At 48.6% G+C, this 17,559-nt stretch overlaps 1 protein-coding gene across 1 annotated transcript in view; it reads left to right on the top strand.

Annotated features, from left to right (window-relative positions):
* Positions 1 to 2,611: 2,611 nt before the first annotated feature.
* The window catches only part of LOC144164713 (argininosuccinate synthase-like), a 51,773-nt gene continuing 36,825 nt past the window's right edge, over positions 2,612 to 17,559 (top strand). The window contains exons 1-2 of the mRNA XM_077695018.1: positions 2,612 to 2,771; positions 3,028 to 3,169. Coding sequence (XP_077551144.1) covers positions 3,068 to 3,169 — 102 coding nt within the window. The 5' untranslated portion in view covers positions 2,612 to 2,771; positions 3,028 to 3,067. The remainder of the gene's footprint in view (positions 2,772 to 3,027; positions 3,170 to 17,559) is intronic.

The following is a 17,559-nucleotide window of genomic DNA, read 5'->3' as shown; positions in this document are numbered from 1 at the left end:
CTACATAAGCTGAAACTTGTCTCCTCACCTCTGTGCGGAACGTGTTGTGTAACAGGTGTTATCGGACATTTCCTTATGGACTGCTGAGAGCATGCGACGGAGAGGTTAGCTTTGTTTAAGGAACTTCGAAGGAGAGCCGCTCCGCGTGACTCTTTGGATGATATAATTTTTCCTATAGGACATTGGATAGCCAGGAGAGACATTTTGCGCCTGTTTCTAAGATTTTTAAGTGACACACGCCTCAGTGACTCCTGGTGATTTCCCGCGCATAGCGGCAAGAAGGTGTTGATCAGGGGAGCAGTTGCCGGCATATCACGCAAGGCTAGATCCACCCGTTAATAAACATCATCACCACCACCACCACCATCCCATACTTAGCCTTAAACGCCCAAACCTAAAAATTGAACATAATTATTAGGAAAGCAACGAAGACCGCTCTGGGCCTCCCTTTTATGGCATTCACTGAGAAGCTGCTCAAATTAGGCCTGCACAAGACGTGGGAGGAGATGGCCCACAAAGTCAGCCAACTAGGGCGCTTCAAACTCCCTCCTACAGGCAGAGATCTGCCCTCCGATATCTCAATTATAGCGAAACCTACATCGCAGAAACCGACCAAAAAGCCAGACTACCACGGGAATTTCGAGAAACAATCTCTATAGCACGCATACCATGTAACATGCACCTCACTTACCACAAAGAAAGAACAATATACAAAATCGAGGGCCCGATCCATTCAAAAAGTTGCGAAAGATATCAACACAAAGATACACAGACGCTGCTCGATACCCAAACCAGCACCCTTTCGCTATACGCCTTATGGACCAACGGGGCAGGGAGCTGGCGTCGGAAACAGTACTTACTCGTAACCCCGAAACCGCGGAAGAGGCAGCCATCACCTTGGCAATGACAACCTACACATCACCCGTATTCACTAAGGTCCCTGAAAAATACAGGGACCTTATTATTCACCGCCTCCCAAGTGCCATGCCGTAAATTGCAAAAAGGACGCGTGACTGCGACGGCACCTAAAATCTTGAAGATGCGCTCCCAACCTTGAAGACGCGCCCAAAACCGTGAAGACGCGCCCCCGAGACGTGCCCCTGACACCTACGTCATCTGGATCCCGGGGCACAAAGGGATGGAAGAAATGAAGCAGCACACGAAGCAGAAACGAATCAGCACGTGCCATCCGGGCCTCCCTGCCACCTAACACCCGTTTCACAACAGGCTTAGAATGCATACCCATCGCATAGGGCCATATTCCAACGCAATCGACTTGAGCAAAGGAAATGCCCCCCCCCCCCCCCCCCCCCCCCCCCTCCGCACATCCCGAATTCACCAAGGAAGAAAGCGTAATCTTTCGTCTCCACCAAACAAACACGTACATATACGGAATAGTCATAAACCGCATTTACCTTACGCAGTTTCCGTATCTCTTACCTTACTGCGACATACCCGACACCTTGCCACACATAATCCTGGATTGCCCTTGCGAGGACCGGCACTCGGATCCGGATACCTGACGATGACCAAGCCCCCATAAAAACTCTGTCTGCCGCATTCCAAGCTGACGCCTCAAACTCAGCAGAACAGCAGCTATCAAGAGCGGGTACAACCGCTGAACACGTCACCGCTGAAAAGTTGAAAAGTGGGCGGCACTGCTCGTCGCCGAGGTTCCGGTGAGCCAGAAGAATCTGCTGAACCGGGCGAAGACGGTTGCCACCTCCAGGGGTTTCCTGGACCGAGGAGACCTACCCCCGCGGACCGGCAAGGACCAACTCCAAGCTAGTCTTTCCAGAAAATAAGCGTTTGTTTCCCTCCTTCATTCGCGGCTTCTTCTCATTCACCTTCCGCAGAGGCTCAGTGGCTAAGGGCACGGGTTCGATCCCCGTCACTGCGGCTGTTTTTCTGATGGAGACGGAAAGCGAAAACTGCCACGTGTCGAGGTTTCAGTACACGTTAACGGTCTCTAGGTAGCGTAAATTAATCCGGAGCCCTCCACTACGGCCCCAAGTGTAGCTACGGTGCGGTAAACTTGCAAATTTTTACAGCGAACCTGTATATAGCTAGCCTTCAGCGGTGGTCGATTTCGGGCCGCCTAAGCGTCGCGTCAACACACAAAAAAATCTGGTCTCGAACTTCTCGGCAATGCTATGTAGCTATTTATCGAATGTCGGTATCTTAAAAGACCGCTAAGACAATCATTGCACCGAGCTTCATTTACTTGTCCCAATTACTTCATAGTGAGGCTGTATATGCTGCCAATACATGGGCTTCTACGGGAGGGAAACAGATGCGTTAGTTCGCTAGAACAAAACTATATTTAATATTCTTTCGTTTCAGCTCTCTCCCCTTTCTTTCTCATTTTTTAAGCGCCAATTACTCCTGTTTAGAACATTGCCGAGCGGCAGCAATCGAAAACGGCCTCTCATTGCTCTCAGCTTTGTCTTTTTTTAAAATAAGAAGATGAAAGTGAAGAATGTTCTGAATTTTGCCCCCGGTGGTCACTTGATTTTCATTCGTTGCCGCTTCTGAGCGGCGGAGTGATTAGGTTCGTGTGGTAGCGGCTCGAAACTGGACACCCCGCCGGATATCTGCACAGGCTCTTCCAGCCCCTATCGGCGGTGACTGCACCATGCGTCTAGTGAAGAACGCCTACATGCGATAAGTGATACCCTATATCACGACCAGAAAGCGCTGGAAGGGCTCAACTATACGGTGCGGAAAGCGATCTCTGCCTAGAAAGTTTATTCGGGGACGAGGACTCGCTCGTACGTATTTTCCGCTTTTTTACTCGTGCGTCTTCGGTGATGACCCAGAATAATTAATTGCCTGGTTAACAGCTGATGCTACTATAGCTGCTGTTGTTACAGCATGAATTGAAGCGGGCCAGTTGGTGCATATGTAGGCGTGAAACGGCACGAAAAACACTGCGCTGCGTCCCCGTTCTCTTTTCTGTCGTCTTGTGTGCTTTTTTTCGCGTTGTTCCACGCCTTTATTAACTGTCGCGGCCGTTTCCGTCTTCAGATCTGCCTTCAAGTACCCACGCTGAAGCGACCTGTCAGCTATGCCGAAGTCGACAGTCGTTCTTGCCTACAGCGGCGGCCTGGACACATCATGCATCCTGGCTTGGCTTATAGAACAAGGCTTCGACGTGGTCGCGTTCATGGTAAGAAGAACAAGGAGCGGGATTTTGTTTGTGAAGACGCTTTTATGCCTCGCTCCGTTGGGACCAACAGTCATGATACCACGTGAGCGGCGGCGGCGGCGGCGGCGGCCTAAATATCTATACCAGAGCAATTAATCGAAAAACGCGCCTGCCAAGGCGCTCGCAGCGCGGCCTGCATTATTTTTACAGCCGTTCTGTTGCTGGCACAAGAAGACCGCTCCGACAGAATGACCAAATGGTGGTGCTACGACAGAAAATGTGGCGCCCTTTTTAAAGCGATCCGTGCGAGTAGCTGAATTTATAATCCCTACGGAGTGGTTTGCTGTTTATTTATTTCAGGTACCCTTATCGCCGGGAGGGCATTAGTGGGGGGAATGGGGAGGGCAACAATAAAATAAGAAAATACAATGCAGTCAATAAATTTATGCTCTAATGCACACAATCAGAACAAAATGTACATACGACTAAATTAATGCGCGCAATACCCGAAAACAATATTACAATGTCACTTAGGCAGCAAGAAATGAGAAAGCTAGCGAATACAACATTTCAGTTTTATTTAAAAAGCGAGAAAACTGATAAGCGTCACAAACAGGGTAGTTCGTTATTTTTATAGTTTTCAATAGCAGTTGATAGTTACACTGAAGTGGCAAGTGGTTCCATTCGGTTGGTGTTTCGGTCACGATCGTAGTAAACCCGCCGCGGTGGCTCAGTGGATAAGGCGTTGCGCTGCTGAGCACGAGGTCGCGGGTTCGATTCCCGGCGTGGCGGCCGCTTTTCTGATGGAGGCGAAAAGCAAAAACTCCCGTGTGTACGAGATTTCGGTGCACGTTAAAGATCCCCAGGTGGTCAAAATAAATCCGGAGCCCTCCACTACGGCGCGCCTCATCGCCTGCGTTGCGTCGGCACGTTAAACCCTACAATCAATCAATCACGATTGTAGTAAGGTAGGACGAACTGCGATGATGGGTGGCGCCAACCTTGTAGAGATGATCTAATCGAGATGACGCATGTGTGGGCGGTGTGACATTGCATTTATACTAGGTGCGCGTTTGTGCGATAGATCATTAAAAAAAGGTTAAGACGTGCAGCTTTACACGCAATTCCTGAGTTGTTAATGATAAGCACGGTTTCAAGGAAGAGACATGCTGTGCGTTCATAATTGAAACTAATAAGCCGAGCTGCACGATTTTGCACGGCTATCATAAGCGTTTGTGAATAATGTTTTATGCGAGTCCTAAATATAGTTTACTACGAACAAATGTGTTTTATAAACAAGTACTAACTGACCGGAGCGGGAATCATGAAAAAAAATCGCTCCAGGTAACCTAACAGGAGATTAGATTTGGAGGCGATGAGCATAATATGGTCATTCTATGTACGGTTTGTCGTAATATTAGCACTGAAGTTCTTATGAGATGAAACTAGTACGTGCCTGTCTCGATCGGTGTAGTTATCTGAATCGGAGATGACGCAGCGTCGAAGCACGGAAATTCCCATGCAACTTACTTCGAATACCAGTTAGCCACGTTGTTATGATCGGTCTGTAATAACGTGACGTCATTCAAGCTGGTCATCTCACGACAGACAACCCACTCATAAGTGAAGAGCCTAACTAATGTTAATAATTTATTAGGCAAGTCATTAAAATAAATTAAAAATTCTGATGGACCAAGGACGGACCCCTGCGGAACTCCAGATGTTACCGGTAGAAGAGACGGATTATGGCCGCTAGTAAATGCAAATCGTGAACAGTAAGTTAAAATCCTTCAATCCAGGTCAGGAAATAAGTTTATGAATGAGCTGATTATGAGGAACTTTATCGTATGCTTTAAAGAAATCTACAAAAATGCATTGATGTGTGGAACCGTGTTCAAGGATGGCGTGAATGTCCCGTAAAAAAAAAAAATGCGTTTTGCGAGAAAATGATTTACGGAAGCCATGCTGAGTGGTCGTAAAGAAATAATCCAATTAGAGGAAAAAGGAAACAAGTTTAGTGGGGAAGATACGCTCCGTGACTTTACAACAAATACTTGCTAGGGTGGCATTCTCACTCCCTCGCGGTGCACTGCAGCCAGTTTTGGAAGATGATTCTGTGGCGTCTGTTTCGCTTCAATTTTCACCACACAGATGGCTATTGTATAATTAAAAAGCACAACTACTATAGAGTGATATCAATCGATATTTTTCTTCATATATTGGTAAACAATACCTCTGTTCAACTACATAATAAAGAATACGCCGACCACAAGAGAAAATAAAACAACGACGTTTCGGCACCCCGAACGGCAGCAAGAGGCTCCCGTTCGGGGTGCCGAAACGTCGTTGTTTTATTTTCTCTTGTGGTCGGCGTATTCTTTATTATGTACTTCAATGTCATTCCCGACCAGACGGGCGGCCGTCGAAGCCTCGATTTCAATACCTCTGTTCGTCTGTTGTATCCGAAAATGAAATACAAAGTTGAAACAGGAAAAATCGTATTTTGCTTCCCTTGTGCGTGCAGTTTTCAAAAATGCATCATAATCATCATCATCACCACCACCAGACTGTCTACGCCCACTGCAGGGTAAAGGCCTCTCCCTTTAATCTCCAATTACCCCGGTCCTGTGCTAACTGCGACCAATTTATCCCCGCAAACTTCTTGATCTCATCTGCCCATCTAGCTTTCTGCCACCCCCTGCTACGCTTGCCTTCCCTAGGGATCCACTCTGTTACCCTTAGTGACCAACGGTTATCTTGCCTTCGCATTACATGCCCTGCCCACGTCCATTTCTTCTTCTTAATTTCTACTAATATGTCCTTAACACGCGTTTGTTCCCTGACCCACTCCGCTCTCTTCCTGTCCCTTAATGTTACACCTGTCATCTTCGTTCCATTCCTCGCTGAGTCGTCCTCAATTTAAGTTGAACCCTCTTAGTAAGTCTCCAAGTTTGTCTGTCCAGTGCGGTAAGTCTGTCCAGTGCGGTAAGCATGCTTTTTAATTCGTCCCCCGAGTTACTTAGCAAGACAACGTCATCAGCAAATCTGAGGTTACTGAGGTATTCTACATTAACCCTTACTCCCACCTGTTCCCAATACAACGTTCTGAATACTTCTTGTAAACATGCTGTGAATAACATTGGAGAGATTGCGTCGCCTTGTCTGACGCCCTTCTTTATAGGTATTTTACTGCTCTCCTTATGGAGGATGATAGTAGCTGTGGACCCATTGCAAATATCCTCTAGTATTCTTACATAATGCTCATCTACCCCCCGGTTCCGTAATGCCTGAATAACTGCTAGGATTTCGACCGAGTCAAATGTTTTCTCATAATCTATGAAGGCTATATATAGGGGTTCAGTATACTCCGCGCACTTCTCTATCACCTGATTGATCGTGTGAATATGGTCCATTGTTGAATAGTCTTTACGGAACCCTGCTTGTTCTTTAGGTTGACTGAAATCTAAGGTGGCAGAAAATTTGTTAGCGATTACCTTGGTAAATACCTTGTAGACGACTGACAGTAAGCTGATGGGCCTCAAATTTTTCAAGTGCTTTGAAAAAATAAAGAAAGCTATTTAATAGCTTGTAATAATAACGAAAATTGCTTAGGTTTAGTTTGAGCTTCAAGACATGACAGCTGGCTGAGTGAAGGAAGTAAATTGGTTTCAGCTAAACGCTACAAAAACATTTGATAAGAGATATAATTTACAGGACTCAATGCGGAGGAACTAATCCCGCGCGCACGTCGGCAATACACTTATTTTGCTACCGTCAACATTTGGCTGCATTTCCTTGAGAACTCGTTGAGTTTCTGTCTTACTGAGGTGTAAATCTGGAAATATGCCCACATATTTAGCCCCACATTTTGAATTCGTTCGTATGTAGGTGTGCATGTACGGTGACATGTTTTGTCGGATAGGTATACGTCGAAGAGTTTTCTATTTCCTCAAAAATGCAGGCGCAAGTGACAAAAAGTACGATTCTTAGTTCGATTTTTCGAGTTTTTTCCTCACGAAATGGGCGATAAAAATAAGAAGAATATGGGCTTTATAATAATACGTAGCCGCGTATTTGGTGCATCCTGATGAGCAACGGCGTCCCCACAAACATTGCCCACAACTGGCAACGCACCACGAAATAGGACGATAAGTAATAGGCGAGTGATTGCTCCCATATTTGTAGAGAATTTGTACAATTTTCGTTCCCACATTTTATATAAAATGGCAATAGTGTTTTTCAGGAGCTTAGAGTTAATGGTATCGGGGCCAAAAGATCTGGATAATTTGGAGTTATCAATGATATATAAAATGCCGTCGTAATCAATACTAATTAAATACGCCGGAAAGATTGTGTGATAATCGTAAACAGGTATAGCCTCCCTAAGAAGAGGAAAAATGGTTTAAAGAAAGTTTGTTGAACGTTGTTGCGCCGTCATCTTTAGGAAATGGCTCAGATTGCGAGTCAAAGAGTGCTATTTCGGAATTTCCGAGTAGGTCATCATGCTTCAAAACATTTTTTTGAATCTTCCGACAATAATTCCAGCAAACTATTATATTATGTCAGTACGCGATGCTTTTTGTACGCCTTTTTTTATAAGTAGTTTCGCTAAATGCACTCAGGCTTGTGGATTATCCAAAGACTTAGCTTTATGTAAATGCCGTTTCTATAGATTTGCAAGGCGCTTAATTGTTACATTAAACCTAGCATATGGTTACGTGAAATGATCTTTCTAGAAATATACAATTCGACTTGTTCATGTACTTTGTCTTCAAACATGTGTCCGTTAGTCGACCAAACTATTGTCAAAATTACCGAAAATGGTTAACAAATTGTTGTATAGAGCATGATTCCTTCGTGAAGGAATGTCCATATAGTGCATGCTTCCTTCGTGAGATGCTTGTGTTGAAAAGTACAGGCAAGCCACAACGCAAAGCGGTCCTGCAAAAAGAAGCATGTCCGAATATTTGTGAAGTGTCCCGAATCGTGCGCAAAATTCCGCTGACGTGCAAGAAGTGCTACATTGGACAAACACGATGTCGCACTAGCGACCGCCTACATTGAACACAGCAACTCGCTGTAAGGGTCTGTAGGCAGTCCCTTTGCTCCGCAATGCCATATATGCGGCTGTACGCCGTTGTTCAAGCAATGCCATATGCTATGTCCCCAGCGATCATAGCGTTCTAGCGATGAGGGCACGCGAGATCCACAAGGCCTTTTATTTATTTATTTATTTATTTATTTATTTATTTATTTATTTATTTATTTATTTATTTATTTATTTATTTATTTATTTATTTATTTATTTATTTATTTATTTATTTGTAGTGCGATCTTTGTTCAAGATCTTAGCAGTGTGGAGAAACGTAGAGAAACTGAACCGGTTCGCGGCAAAACACACACAAAATATACAGAAAACAGAAAAAGATGCATCATGTGAGCAGATGCGACTCAAAAGCATATATAGTGATTTTTCGGTTACCGCCCTGTTAGAGAGGTTGTTGTTCCAACCGACAATGGTTCTTGTGAAGTGTGAGTATTTGAAGCAGTTGTTGAATGGATTGAGCGGTGTGGTTGATAGCGCGTGTCCGCGTCTTGCATCGTAACCAGTTGACAAGTTAAAGATGTTGGAGGTGTCAATAGCATATTGTCCAGTAACTATTTCAGAGAAAAATTTGCGTTCTACAATGCGGTGGCGACTGTGTCAGTGCTCCCAGCGTCTCGCTTAATGCATCTTTCGAATCGACGCGTGTCTATCCATTATCGGCCTGCTGTGTTTTTTAGAATTTAGTTCTTGTGCTACCTCCCGCTCGCAGCCTTCTTTTCTTCTTTTTTCGCGTTGTCTAGGGTTCGACCGCTCGTGTAAGCTGGCGCTTGGAACCAATAAATCATTTGGTTGCTAGTCAGTGCACGTGTCCGTCGTCGTCTCTGCCTGGCGTGTCTGACACCCCGTTATTTTTACGCGGTAACGTAAGTGCCCCGTCTGTGAAACAGACGAGACAGTGTCTGGAGCCGCTCTCGAACACAGCGCGCGACGAGAACACCTGTCGCTGGCCACGGTACGTGCGCAGAGAACACCGGCGCGGGGGCGAGAGGGAGGAGAACGCTGCCGCCCTCGGCTTCCCGTATTTTCCAGTTTACAACCCGCTTATGGGATCGGGTCACCACTGCATTTCGACACAATGCTACTCTACTACAACCAGCGCCGTTTCGCATGACGCCAACGTCTACGGCACGGTCACGTCCTATACACAAACACCTGCAATTTCACTGAACGCCTGCCAGTCACCTGCTCCGAGCCTCTCTATCCGTAGTGTCCCGTTTCAAACGCATCAGACGTGGATTCGATTCCCACCAGTAATCCTGCTGAAATTCCCATCGCCAAAACGAGAGTTGAGCTGTTTGTCAGTTAGTAAACTTCATTGGTGTGAGTGGGGGGGGGGGATAGGGAAAGGGGGGGGGGGGGAGAGAAGCGAGTGGAGCGCTCTGGGGCCATGTAATGGGGCATTCCCAGGATGCGTGTAAGAGATGTGGAGAGGCAGCAAGTCTCTTCCACACGTCCTGGGGATGATCCATTATATGACCCCCATAGCTCACCACATCTCACTAGCACATCGATTCCCGCGAACACGCCCGCCAGAAGTTACTTACCCAGGTCGAGTTCCACGGGCGACGGCTTGCTGAGGCTGGTCGCCGCTGTTATGTTACCAATACGCGTGAGGCTCGCCGTACAAGAACGAACGACGCGGAATACCATACGTAACGCAACCGATTAGCCGCCCAGGCGCCGCGAACGGGACGCCGCTCTGGGGCAGCGTCGAGCTGCCCCAAAAAAGTACGCATAGAAAAGTACTTCTTTAGCGACTCGTCCGAGAAACTCATGCAGCGCCTGAGACAGGCTCTCGTTCTCGACGTCGGATGTCTACTGCATCCATGATTCATAGTGCCCTTGTAGTACCAAACCAAGCATGCTTCTAATTACATTGCTTTCAGCTGGAGTTGTGGTTACGTTGACTCTTTTTCTCAACGGTGATTCTGCTCATCTTTATTTGGATGCTTTATTTGAGTCGATGTGTTCTACCTGTGCGTCGGCGCATCCATCCCTCATGTGGAGGGGACCGAGTAAAGTACCTGTATACGCTTTGCTAGTGCAGCTATCTATCTATCTATCTATCTATCTATATATATATATATATATATATATATATATATATATATATATATATATATATATATATATATATATATATATATATATATATATATATACATATCAAGGTTGCAGTCGTCATTGCCAGTGCTATTCGGCTTTTTTTTCGAAATATATAATAGGGCCGAATGACGTGTGCTTGTCACGTTTCTTTTTTTGATTCATTGATAAATAAGCGAAAATATAAGTCGAGAAAAAATCCGCCGTTTTCCGGGAGCGGGACTCGAACCCACATCTCCGCATAACCGGTGCGGTGCGTTAACCAATTACGCTATCCCCACAGCGGCTTCTCTCTCGACTTTAAAGCGGGGGTTTATATTTACAAGAGCTCTGAGGCCGGTCAACTAGCGCCGCCCCTCGACTACCGCGGGAGACGTAGAACGTCTTCTTTCCCAGCGGCCGCCACGTAGAACGTGGTCGGAGGTCGGGGTTAGCAATTGGCATATCCGAACTGCTGGAGCCAGTGCCTCGTAATGCATGTAGCAGAACAGAGAGATACGGGACGAGGGACTCGGTAAAGATACATATCAAGGTTGCAGTCGTCATTGCCAGTGCTATTCGGCTTTTTTTCGAAATATATAATAGGGCCGAATGACGTGTGCTTGTCACGTTTCTTTTTTTGATTCATTGATAAATAAGCGAAAATATAAGTCGAGAAAAAATCCGCCGTTTTCCGGGAGCGGGACTCGAACCCACATCTCCGCATAACCGGTGCGGTGCGTTAACCAATTACGCTATCCCCACAGCGGCTTCTCTCTCGACTTTAAAGCGGGGGTTTATATTTACAAGAGCTCTGAGGCCGGTCAACTAGCGCCGCCCCTCGACTACCGCGGGAGACGTAGAACGTCTTCTTTCCCAGCGGCCGCCACGTAGAACGTGGTCGGAGGTCGGGGTTAGCAATTGGCATATCCGAACTGCTGGAGCCAGTGCCTCGTAATGCATGTAGCAGAACAGAGAGATACGGGACGAGGGACTCGGTAAAGATACATATCAAGGTTGCAGTCGTCATTGCCAGTGCTATTCGGCTTTTTTTCGAAATATATAATAGGGCCGAATGACGTGTGCTTGTCACGTTTCTTTTTTTGATTCATTGATAAATAAGCGAAAATATAAGTCGAGAAAAAATCCGCCGTTTTCCGGGAGCGGGACTCGAACCCACATCTCCGCATAACCGGTGCGGTGCGTTAACCAATTACGCTATCCCCACAGCGGCTTCTCTCTCGACTTTAAAGCGGGGGTTTATATTTACAAGAGCTCTGAGGCCGGTCAACTAGCGCCGCCCCTCGACTACCGCGGGAGACGTAGAACGTCTTCTTTCCCAGCGGCCGCCACGTAGAACGTGGTCGGAGGTCGGGGTTAGCAATTGGCATATCCGAACTGCTGGAGCCAGTGCCTCGTAATGCATGTAGCAGAACAGAGAGATACGGGACGAGGGACTCGGTAAAGATACATATCAAGGTTGCAGTCGTCATTGCCAGTGCTATTCGGCTTTTTTTCGAAATATATAATAGGGCCGAATGACGTGTGCTTGTCACGTTTCTTTTTTTGATTCATTGATAAATAAGCGAAATATGCCAATTGCTAACCCCGACCTCCGACCACGTTCTACGTGGCGGCCGCTGGGAAAGAAGACGTTCTACGTCTCCCGCGGTAGTCGAGGGGCGGCGCTAGTTGACCGGCCTCAGAGCTCTTGTAAATATAAACCCCCGCTTTAAAGTCGAGAGAGAAGCCGCTGTGGGGATAGCGTAATTGGTTAACGCACCGCACCGGTTATGCGGAGATGTGGGTTCGAGTCCCGCTCCCGGAAAACGGCGGATTTTTTCTCGACTTATATTTTCGCTTATTTATCAATGAATCAAAAAAAGAAACGTGACAAGCACACGTCATTCGGCCCTATTATATATTTCGAAAAAAAGCCGAATAGCACTGGCAATGACGACTGCAACCTTGATATGTATCTTTACCGAGTCCCTCGTCCCGTATCTCTCTGTTCTGCTACATGCATTACGAGGCACTGGCTCCAGCAGTTCGGATATGCCAATTGCTAACCCCGACCTCCGACCACGTTCTACGTGGCGGCCGCTGGGAAAGAAGACGTTCTACGTCTCCCGCGGTAGTCGAGGGGCGGCGCTAGTTGACCGGCCTCAGAGCTCTTGTAAATATAAACCCCCGCTTTAAAGTCGAGAGAGAAGCCGCTGTGGGGATAGCGTAATTGGTTAACGCACCGCACCGGTTATGCGGAGATGTGGGTTCGAGTCCCGCTCCCGGAAAACGGCGGATTTTTTCTCGACTTATATTTTCGCTTATTTATCAATGAATCAAAAAAAGAAACGTGACAAGCACACGTCATTCGGCCCTATTATATATTTCGAAAAAAAGCCGAATAGCACTGGCAATGACGACTGCAACCTTGATATGTATCTTTACCGAGTCCCTCGTCCCGTATCTCTCTGTTCTGCTACATGCATTACGAGGCACTGGCTCCAGCAGTTCGGATATGCCAATTGCTAACCCCGACCTCCGACCACGTTCTACGTGGCGGCCGCTGGGAAAGAAGACGTTCTACGTCTCCCGCGGTAGTCGAGGGGCGGCGCTAGTTGACCGGCCTCAGAGCTCTTGTAAATATAAACCCCCGCTTTAAAGTCGAGAGAGAAGCCGCTGTGGGGATAGCGTAATTGGTTAACGCACCGCACCGGTTATGCGGAGATGTGGGTTCGAGTCCCGCTCCCGGAAAACGGCGGATTTTTTCTCGACTTATATTTTCGCTTATTTATCAATGAATCAAAAAAAGAAACGTGACAAGCACACGTCATTCGGCCCTATTATATATTTCGAAAAAAAGCCGAATAGCACTGGCAATGACGACTGCAACCTTGATATGTATCTTTACCGAGTCCCTCGTCCCGTATCTCTCTGTTCTGCTACATGCATTACGAGGCACTGGCTCCAGCAGTTCGGATATGCCAATTGCTAACCCCGACCTCCGACCACGTTCTACGTGGCGGCCGCTGGGAAAGAAGACGTTCTACGTCTCCCGCGGTAGTCGAGGGGCGGCGCTAGTTGACCGGCCTCAGAGCTCTTGTAAATATAAACCCCCGCTTTAAAGTCGAGAGAGAAGCCGCTGTGGGGATAGCGTAATTGGTTAACGCACCGCACCGGTTATGCGGAGATGTGGGTTCGAGTCCCGCTCCCGGAAAACGGCGGATTTTTTCTCGACTTATATTTTCGCTTATTTATCAATGAATCAAAAAAAGAAACGTGACAAGCACACGTCATTCGGCCCTATTATATATTTCGAAAAAAAGCCGAATAGCACTGGCAATGACGACTGCAACCTTGATATGTATCTTTACCGAGTCCCTCGTCCCGTATCTCTCTGTTCTGCTATATATATATATATATATATATAAACCAGCGCTGTCGCGGCCGTGAGCTCGTTCACATTCAGCGCCTCAAAACTTACGTCGAACCACTCATCGTATCGTCCCCGTGAGACGCCAGGATGGCTCCTCTTTGACGGGGGGGATTATAACGAAGAGTATGAGCGGACGCCTCAGAGCAAGTAGAACTAACGCAGCGCTATCCGCCTATGCGGGTATGCGGTGCATCGGTGTAAGAAGACGAAGAAGCAGAATAACGCTCGGCGTCTCGTCTCGCGGAACCCTGCTCTCGACTCTTGCGTGTGCACGTCTCGACCGTGAATAAACCCCTCTCTAAGCGGCTACCCAGGAGTCGGCTATCTCCTTTACAATATATATATATATATATATTGTAGCCGCTTAGAGAGGGGTTTATTCACGGTCGAGACGTGCACACGCAAGAGTCGAGAGCAGGGTTCCGCGAGACGAGACGCCGAGCGTTCTTCTGCTTCTTCGTCTTCTTACACCGATGCACCGCATACCCGCATAGGCGGATAGCGCTGCGTTAGTTCTACTTGCTCTGGGGCCTCCGCTCATACTCTTCGTTATAATCCCCCCCCCCCACCCCCCGTCAAAGAGGAGCCATCCTGGCGTCTCACGGGGACGATACGATGTAAGTTTTGTAAGTTCGACGTAAGTTTTGAGGCGCTGAATGTGAACGAGCTCACGGCCGCGACAGCGCTGGTCGGCAGAAGGGGTGACCGGCTCGACAACGTAATTTACTGGAGACGTGCGTTCAACAACGCGGTAGGGGCCGTGGTATCTCGAAAGCAGTTTAGTGGATAGCCCCCAGGTGTCTTACTCGGGACCCACAGCCAGACGAGAGAGCCGGGCGAAAAGCTGCAGGCAGGTGTGGACTCATCATGACGAGTCTTCTGGCGAGCTTGTTCTTCGGTCGTGAAGGATCGCGCTAGCTGACGGCACTCTTCGGCGCGTTTCACAACGTCAGAAATCGGCCTGATTTCGGAAGCATAGGCGTGGTATGGAAGAATCGTGTCGATGGGGCAGGAGGGCTCACGCCCATACAAAAGAAAAACGGGAGAAAAGCCGGTTGTGGACTGTGTGGCGGTATTATAAGCGTATGTGACGAATGGAAGCAGGACGTCCCAGTCAGAGTGATCCGACGCCACATACATAGCCAGCATGTCGCCCAGTGTACGGTTGAAGCGCTCGGTTAGGCCGTTGCACTGCGGATGGTAGGCCGTAGTGGTGCGGTGGATGGTACGGCACGCTGTCAAAAGCGCCTCGATGACTTCCGATAGGAAAACCTTACCCCGGTCACTGAGGAGTTCGCGGGGCGCTCCATGACGCAGAATAAAATGGCGAAGAAGGAAGGACGCAACGTCGCGGGCCGTAGCAGCGGGTAACGCAGCAGTCTCGGCGTACCGGGTAAGATGGTCAACAGCTACGATGACCCAGCGGTTGCCAGCCGCGGTGCAAGGGAGAGGACCATACAGATCAATTCTGATGCGGTCGAATGGTCTCATTGGACAAGGTAACGGTTGCATGGGACCGGACGAACGCTGAGGCGGGGATTTACGGCGCTGACAGTGTGTGCAACAGCGAACGTACTGGCGCACAAAGCTGTACATGCCACGCCAGTCGTAGCGGAGCCGAAGACGTCGGTAGGTCTTCAGGACACTGGCATGGGCGCAATGAGGCTCACTGTGAAAGGAACCACATATTTCTGAGCGCAAGTGGCGGGGGATGACGAGAAGCCACTTTCGCCCGTCGGAGTGATAGTTGCGTCGATACAACACGTTGTTATGAATGGCAAAGTGAGATGCTTGGCGCCTAAGTGCCCGAGACGCTGCAGTTGGGGTGGCACTGGTCAGATGGTCGGAAAGGGCAGCGATCCACGGGTTTTTGCGTTGCTCGGTTGGCATGGAGTGAGCGTCAAGGGGAGCTACATAGCAGCTTGCGCTGGAAACGCTGTCAGCATCAGATGTCAAAGGAGAATGCGAAATGGCATCAGCGTCGTTGTGCTTGCGTCCTGAGCGATATACAAAACGATTATTGTAGTCCTGCAGACGGAGAGCCCACCGCGCAAGACGACCTGCTGGATCTTTCAGCGAGGACAACCAGCAAAGAGCATGGTGATCGGTTACAACGTCGAATGGGCGGCCATAGGTCTGAACTTCGTAAGGGCCCAAATGATGGCTAGACATTCTTTCTCAGTGACTGAATAGTTTGTCTCTGCTTTTGTGATGGTGCGACTGGCGTAGGCGACTACGTATTCATCAAATCCGCGCTTCCTCTGGGCTAGGACTGCTCCCAACCCGATGCCGCTGGCGTCAGTGTGGATTTCCGTCGGGGCCGTGGGGTCGAAATGCCTCAAGATGGGCGGAGATGTCAACAGACGGCGTAGTGTGGCAAACGCGTCGTCGCAAGCCGGTGACCACGCTGAGAGGCCATTGTCGCCACCGAGGAGCTGAGTTAACGGAGCGCTGATAGATGCAAAGTTGCGGATGAGGCGGCGGAAATAAGAGCACAGGCCGAGGAAGCTACGAAGAGCCTTCTGCGTGGTAGGTTTCGGGAATTCCGCCACCGCACGGAGCTTAGCTGGATCGGGAAGGATTCCATCCTTGCTAACGATGTGGCCGAGGATCATCAGCTGCCGAGCACCAAAGTGACATTTTTTTAAAATTCAGTTGGAGTCCTGCTGCCGACATGCACGTCAGTATTTGGTCTAGGCGTATGAGATGCGTCGAGAAATCCCGAGAAAATACCACGACGTCGTCAAGGTAGCACAAGCAAGTCTTCCACCTCAGGCCACGAAGAATGTTGTCCATCATTCTTTCGAATGTTGCGGGCGCGTTACATAGACCGAACGGCATGACGTTAAATTCGTACAAGCCGTCGGGAGTAACGAATGCCGTTTTAGGTCGATCTGCGTCTGCCATGGGGACTTGCCAATAACCTGAGCGTAAGTCGAGGGAGGAGAAAAATTCAGCTCCCTGCAAGCAGTCGAGGGCATCGTCTATTCGTGGAAGAGGATAGACATCCTTGCGAGTAATCTTGTTTAGACGTCGGTAGTGAACACAGAAGCGGATGGAGCCGTCTTTCTTCTTGACAAGGACAACAGCGGAGGCCCATGGACTGCTTGATGGGCGGATAACACCGCGCTGCAGCATGTCGTCTACCTGATCGTCAATAATGTGACGTTCAGTGGTGGACACGCGGTAGGGTCGCTGCCGTACAGGTGCGTGGGATCCGGTGTCGATGTGGTGTGTTACAGTTGACGTTCGGCCGAGTGAGGTCTTTGCAGAATCGAAGGACGACTGAAATCGATGTAGTAACTGCAGAAGTTGGTCTCGTTCTTGTGGAGTGAGATCTGCGTCGATAGCATGACGGAATACTTCCGAGGGAGGCGGCGGCGTTGGACATGGAGAAGAGAGCGCGTCGATCTCAACATGCGGCAAATCGTCGGACACATCTACGACGACGGAAGAGCCTGTCGGCTCGATGGTGCCGAGACATTCACCGCGGAGCAGGAAGCGGGGGCAGGAGTCGGGATTAGCGACAGCGATTCGGGTGCGGCTGTCCGTAACAGTCAACATGGCGAAGGGCAACGGAATAGACCGCCGATAAACGAAAAGGGAGGACGGCGTAAAGAGAACGTTTCCCTCAGAGACAGCGCTGCAGGATAAACTCACGAGGACGGCAGCGGATGGTGGAATGGTGGTAGGGATTGCCAGCTTGATATCCTGAACGCGGCGATGGCCTCACAGTGGTGATGGGAGGGGCGGCCATGGGAAAGCTGATCCTGGGCTTCGCTGCGA

The sequence above is a fragment of the Haemaphysalis longicornis genome, unplaced genomic scaffold (genome assembly GCF_048455015.1).
Source record: "Haemaphysalis longicornis isolate Haplotype H1 unplaced genomic scaffold, Haemaphysalis longicornis Haplotype H1 scaffold_135, whole genome shotgun sequence".
NCBI classification, from domain to species: domain Eukaryota; kingdom Metazoa; phylum Arthropoda; class Arachnida; order Ixodida; family Ixodidae; genus Haemaphysalis; species Haemaphysalis longicornis.
Note: the sequence above shows the minus strand (reverse complement) of the source record. Positions and strands in the feature narration are given on the sequence as shown.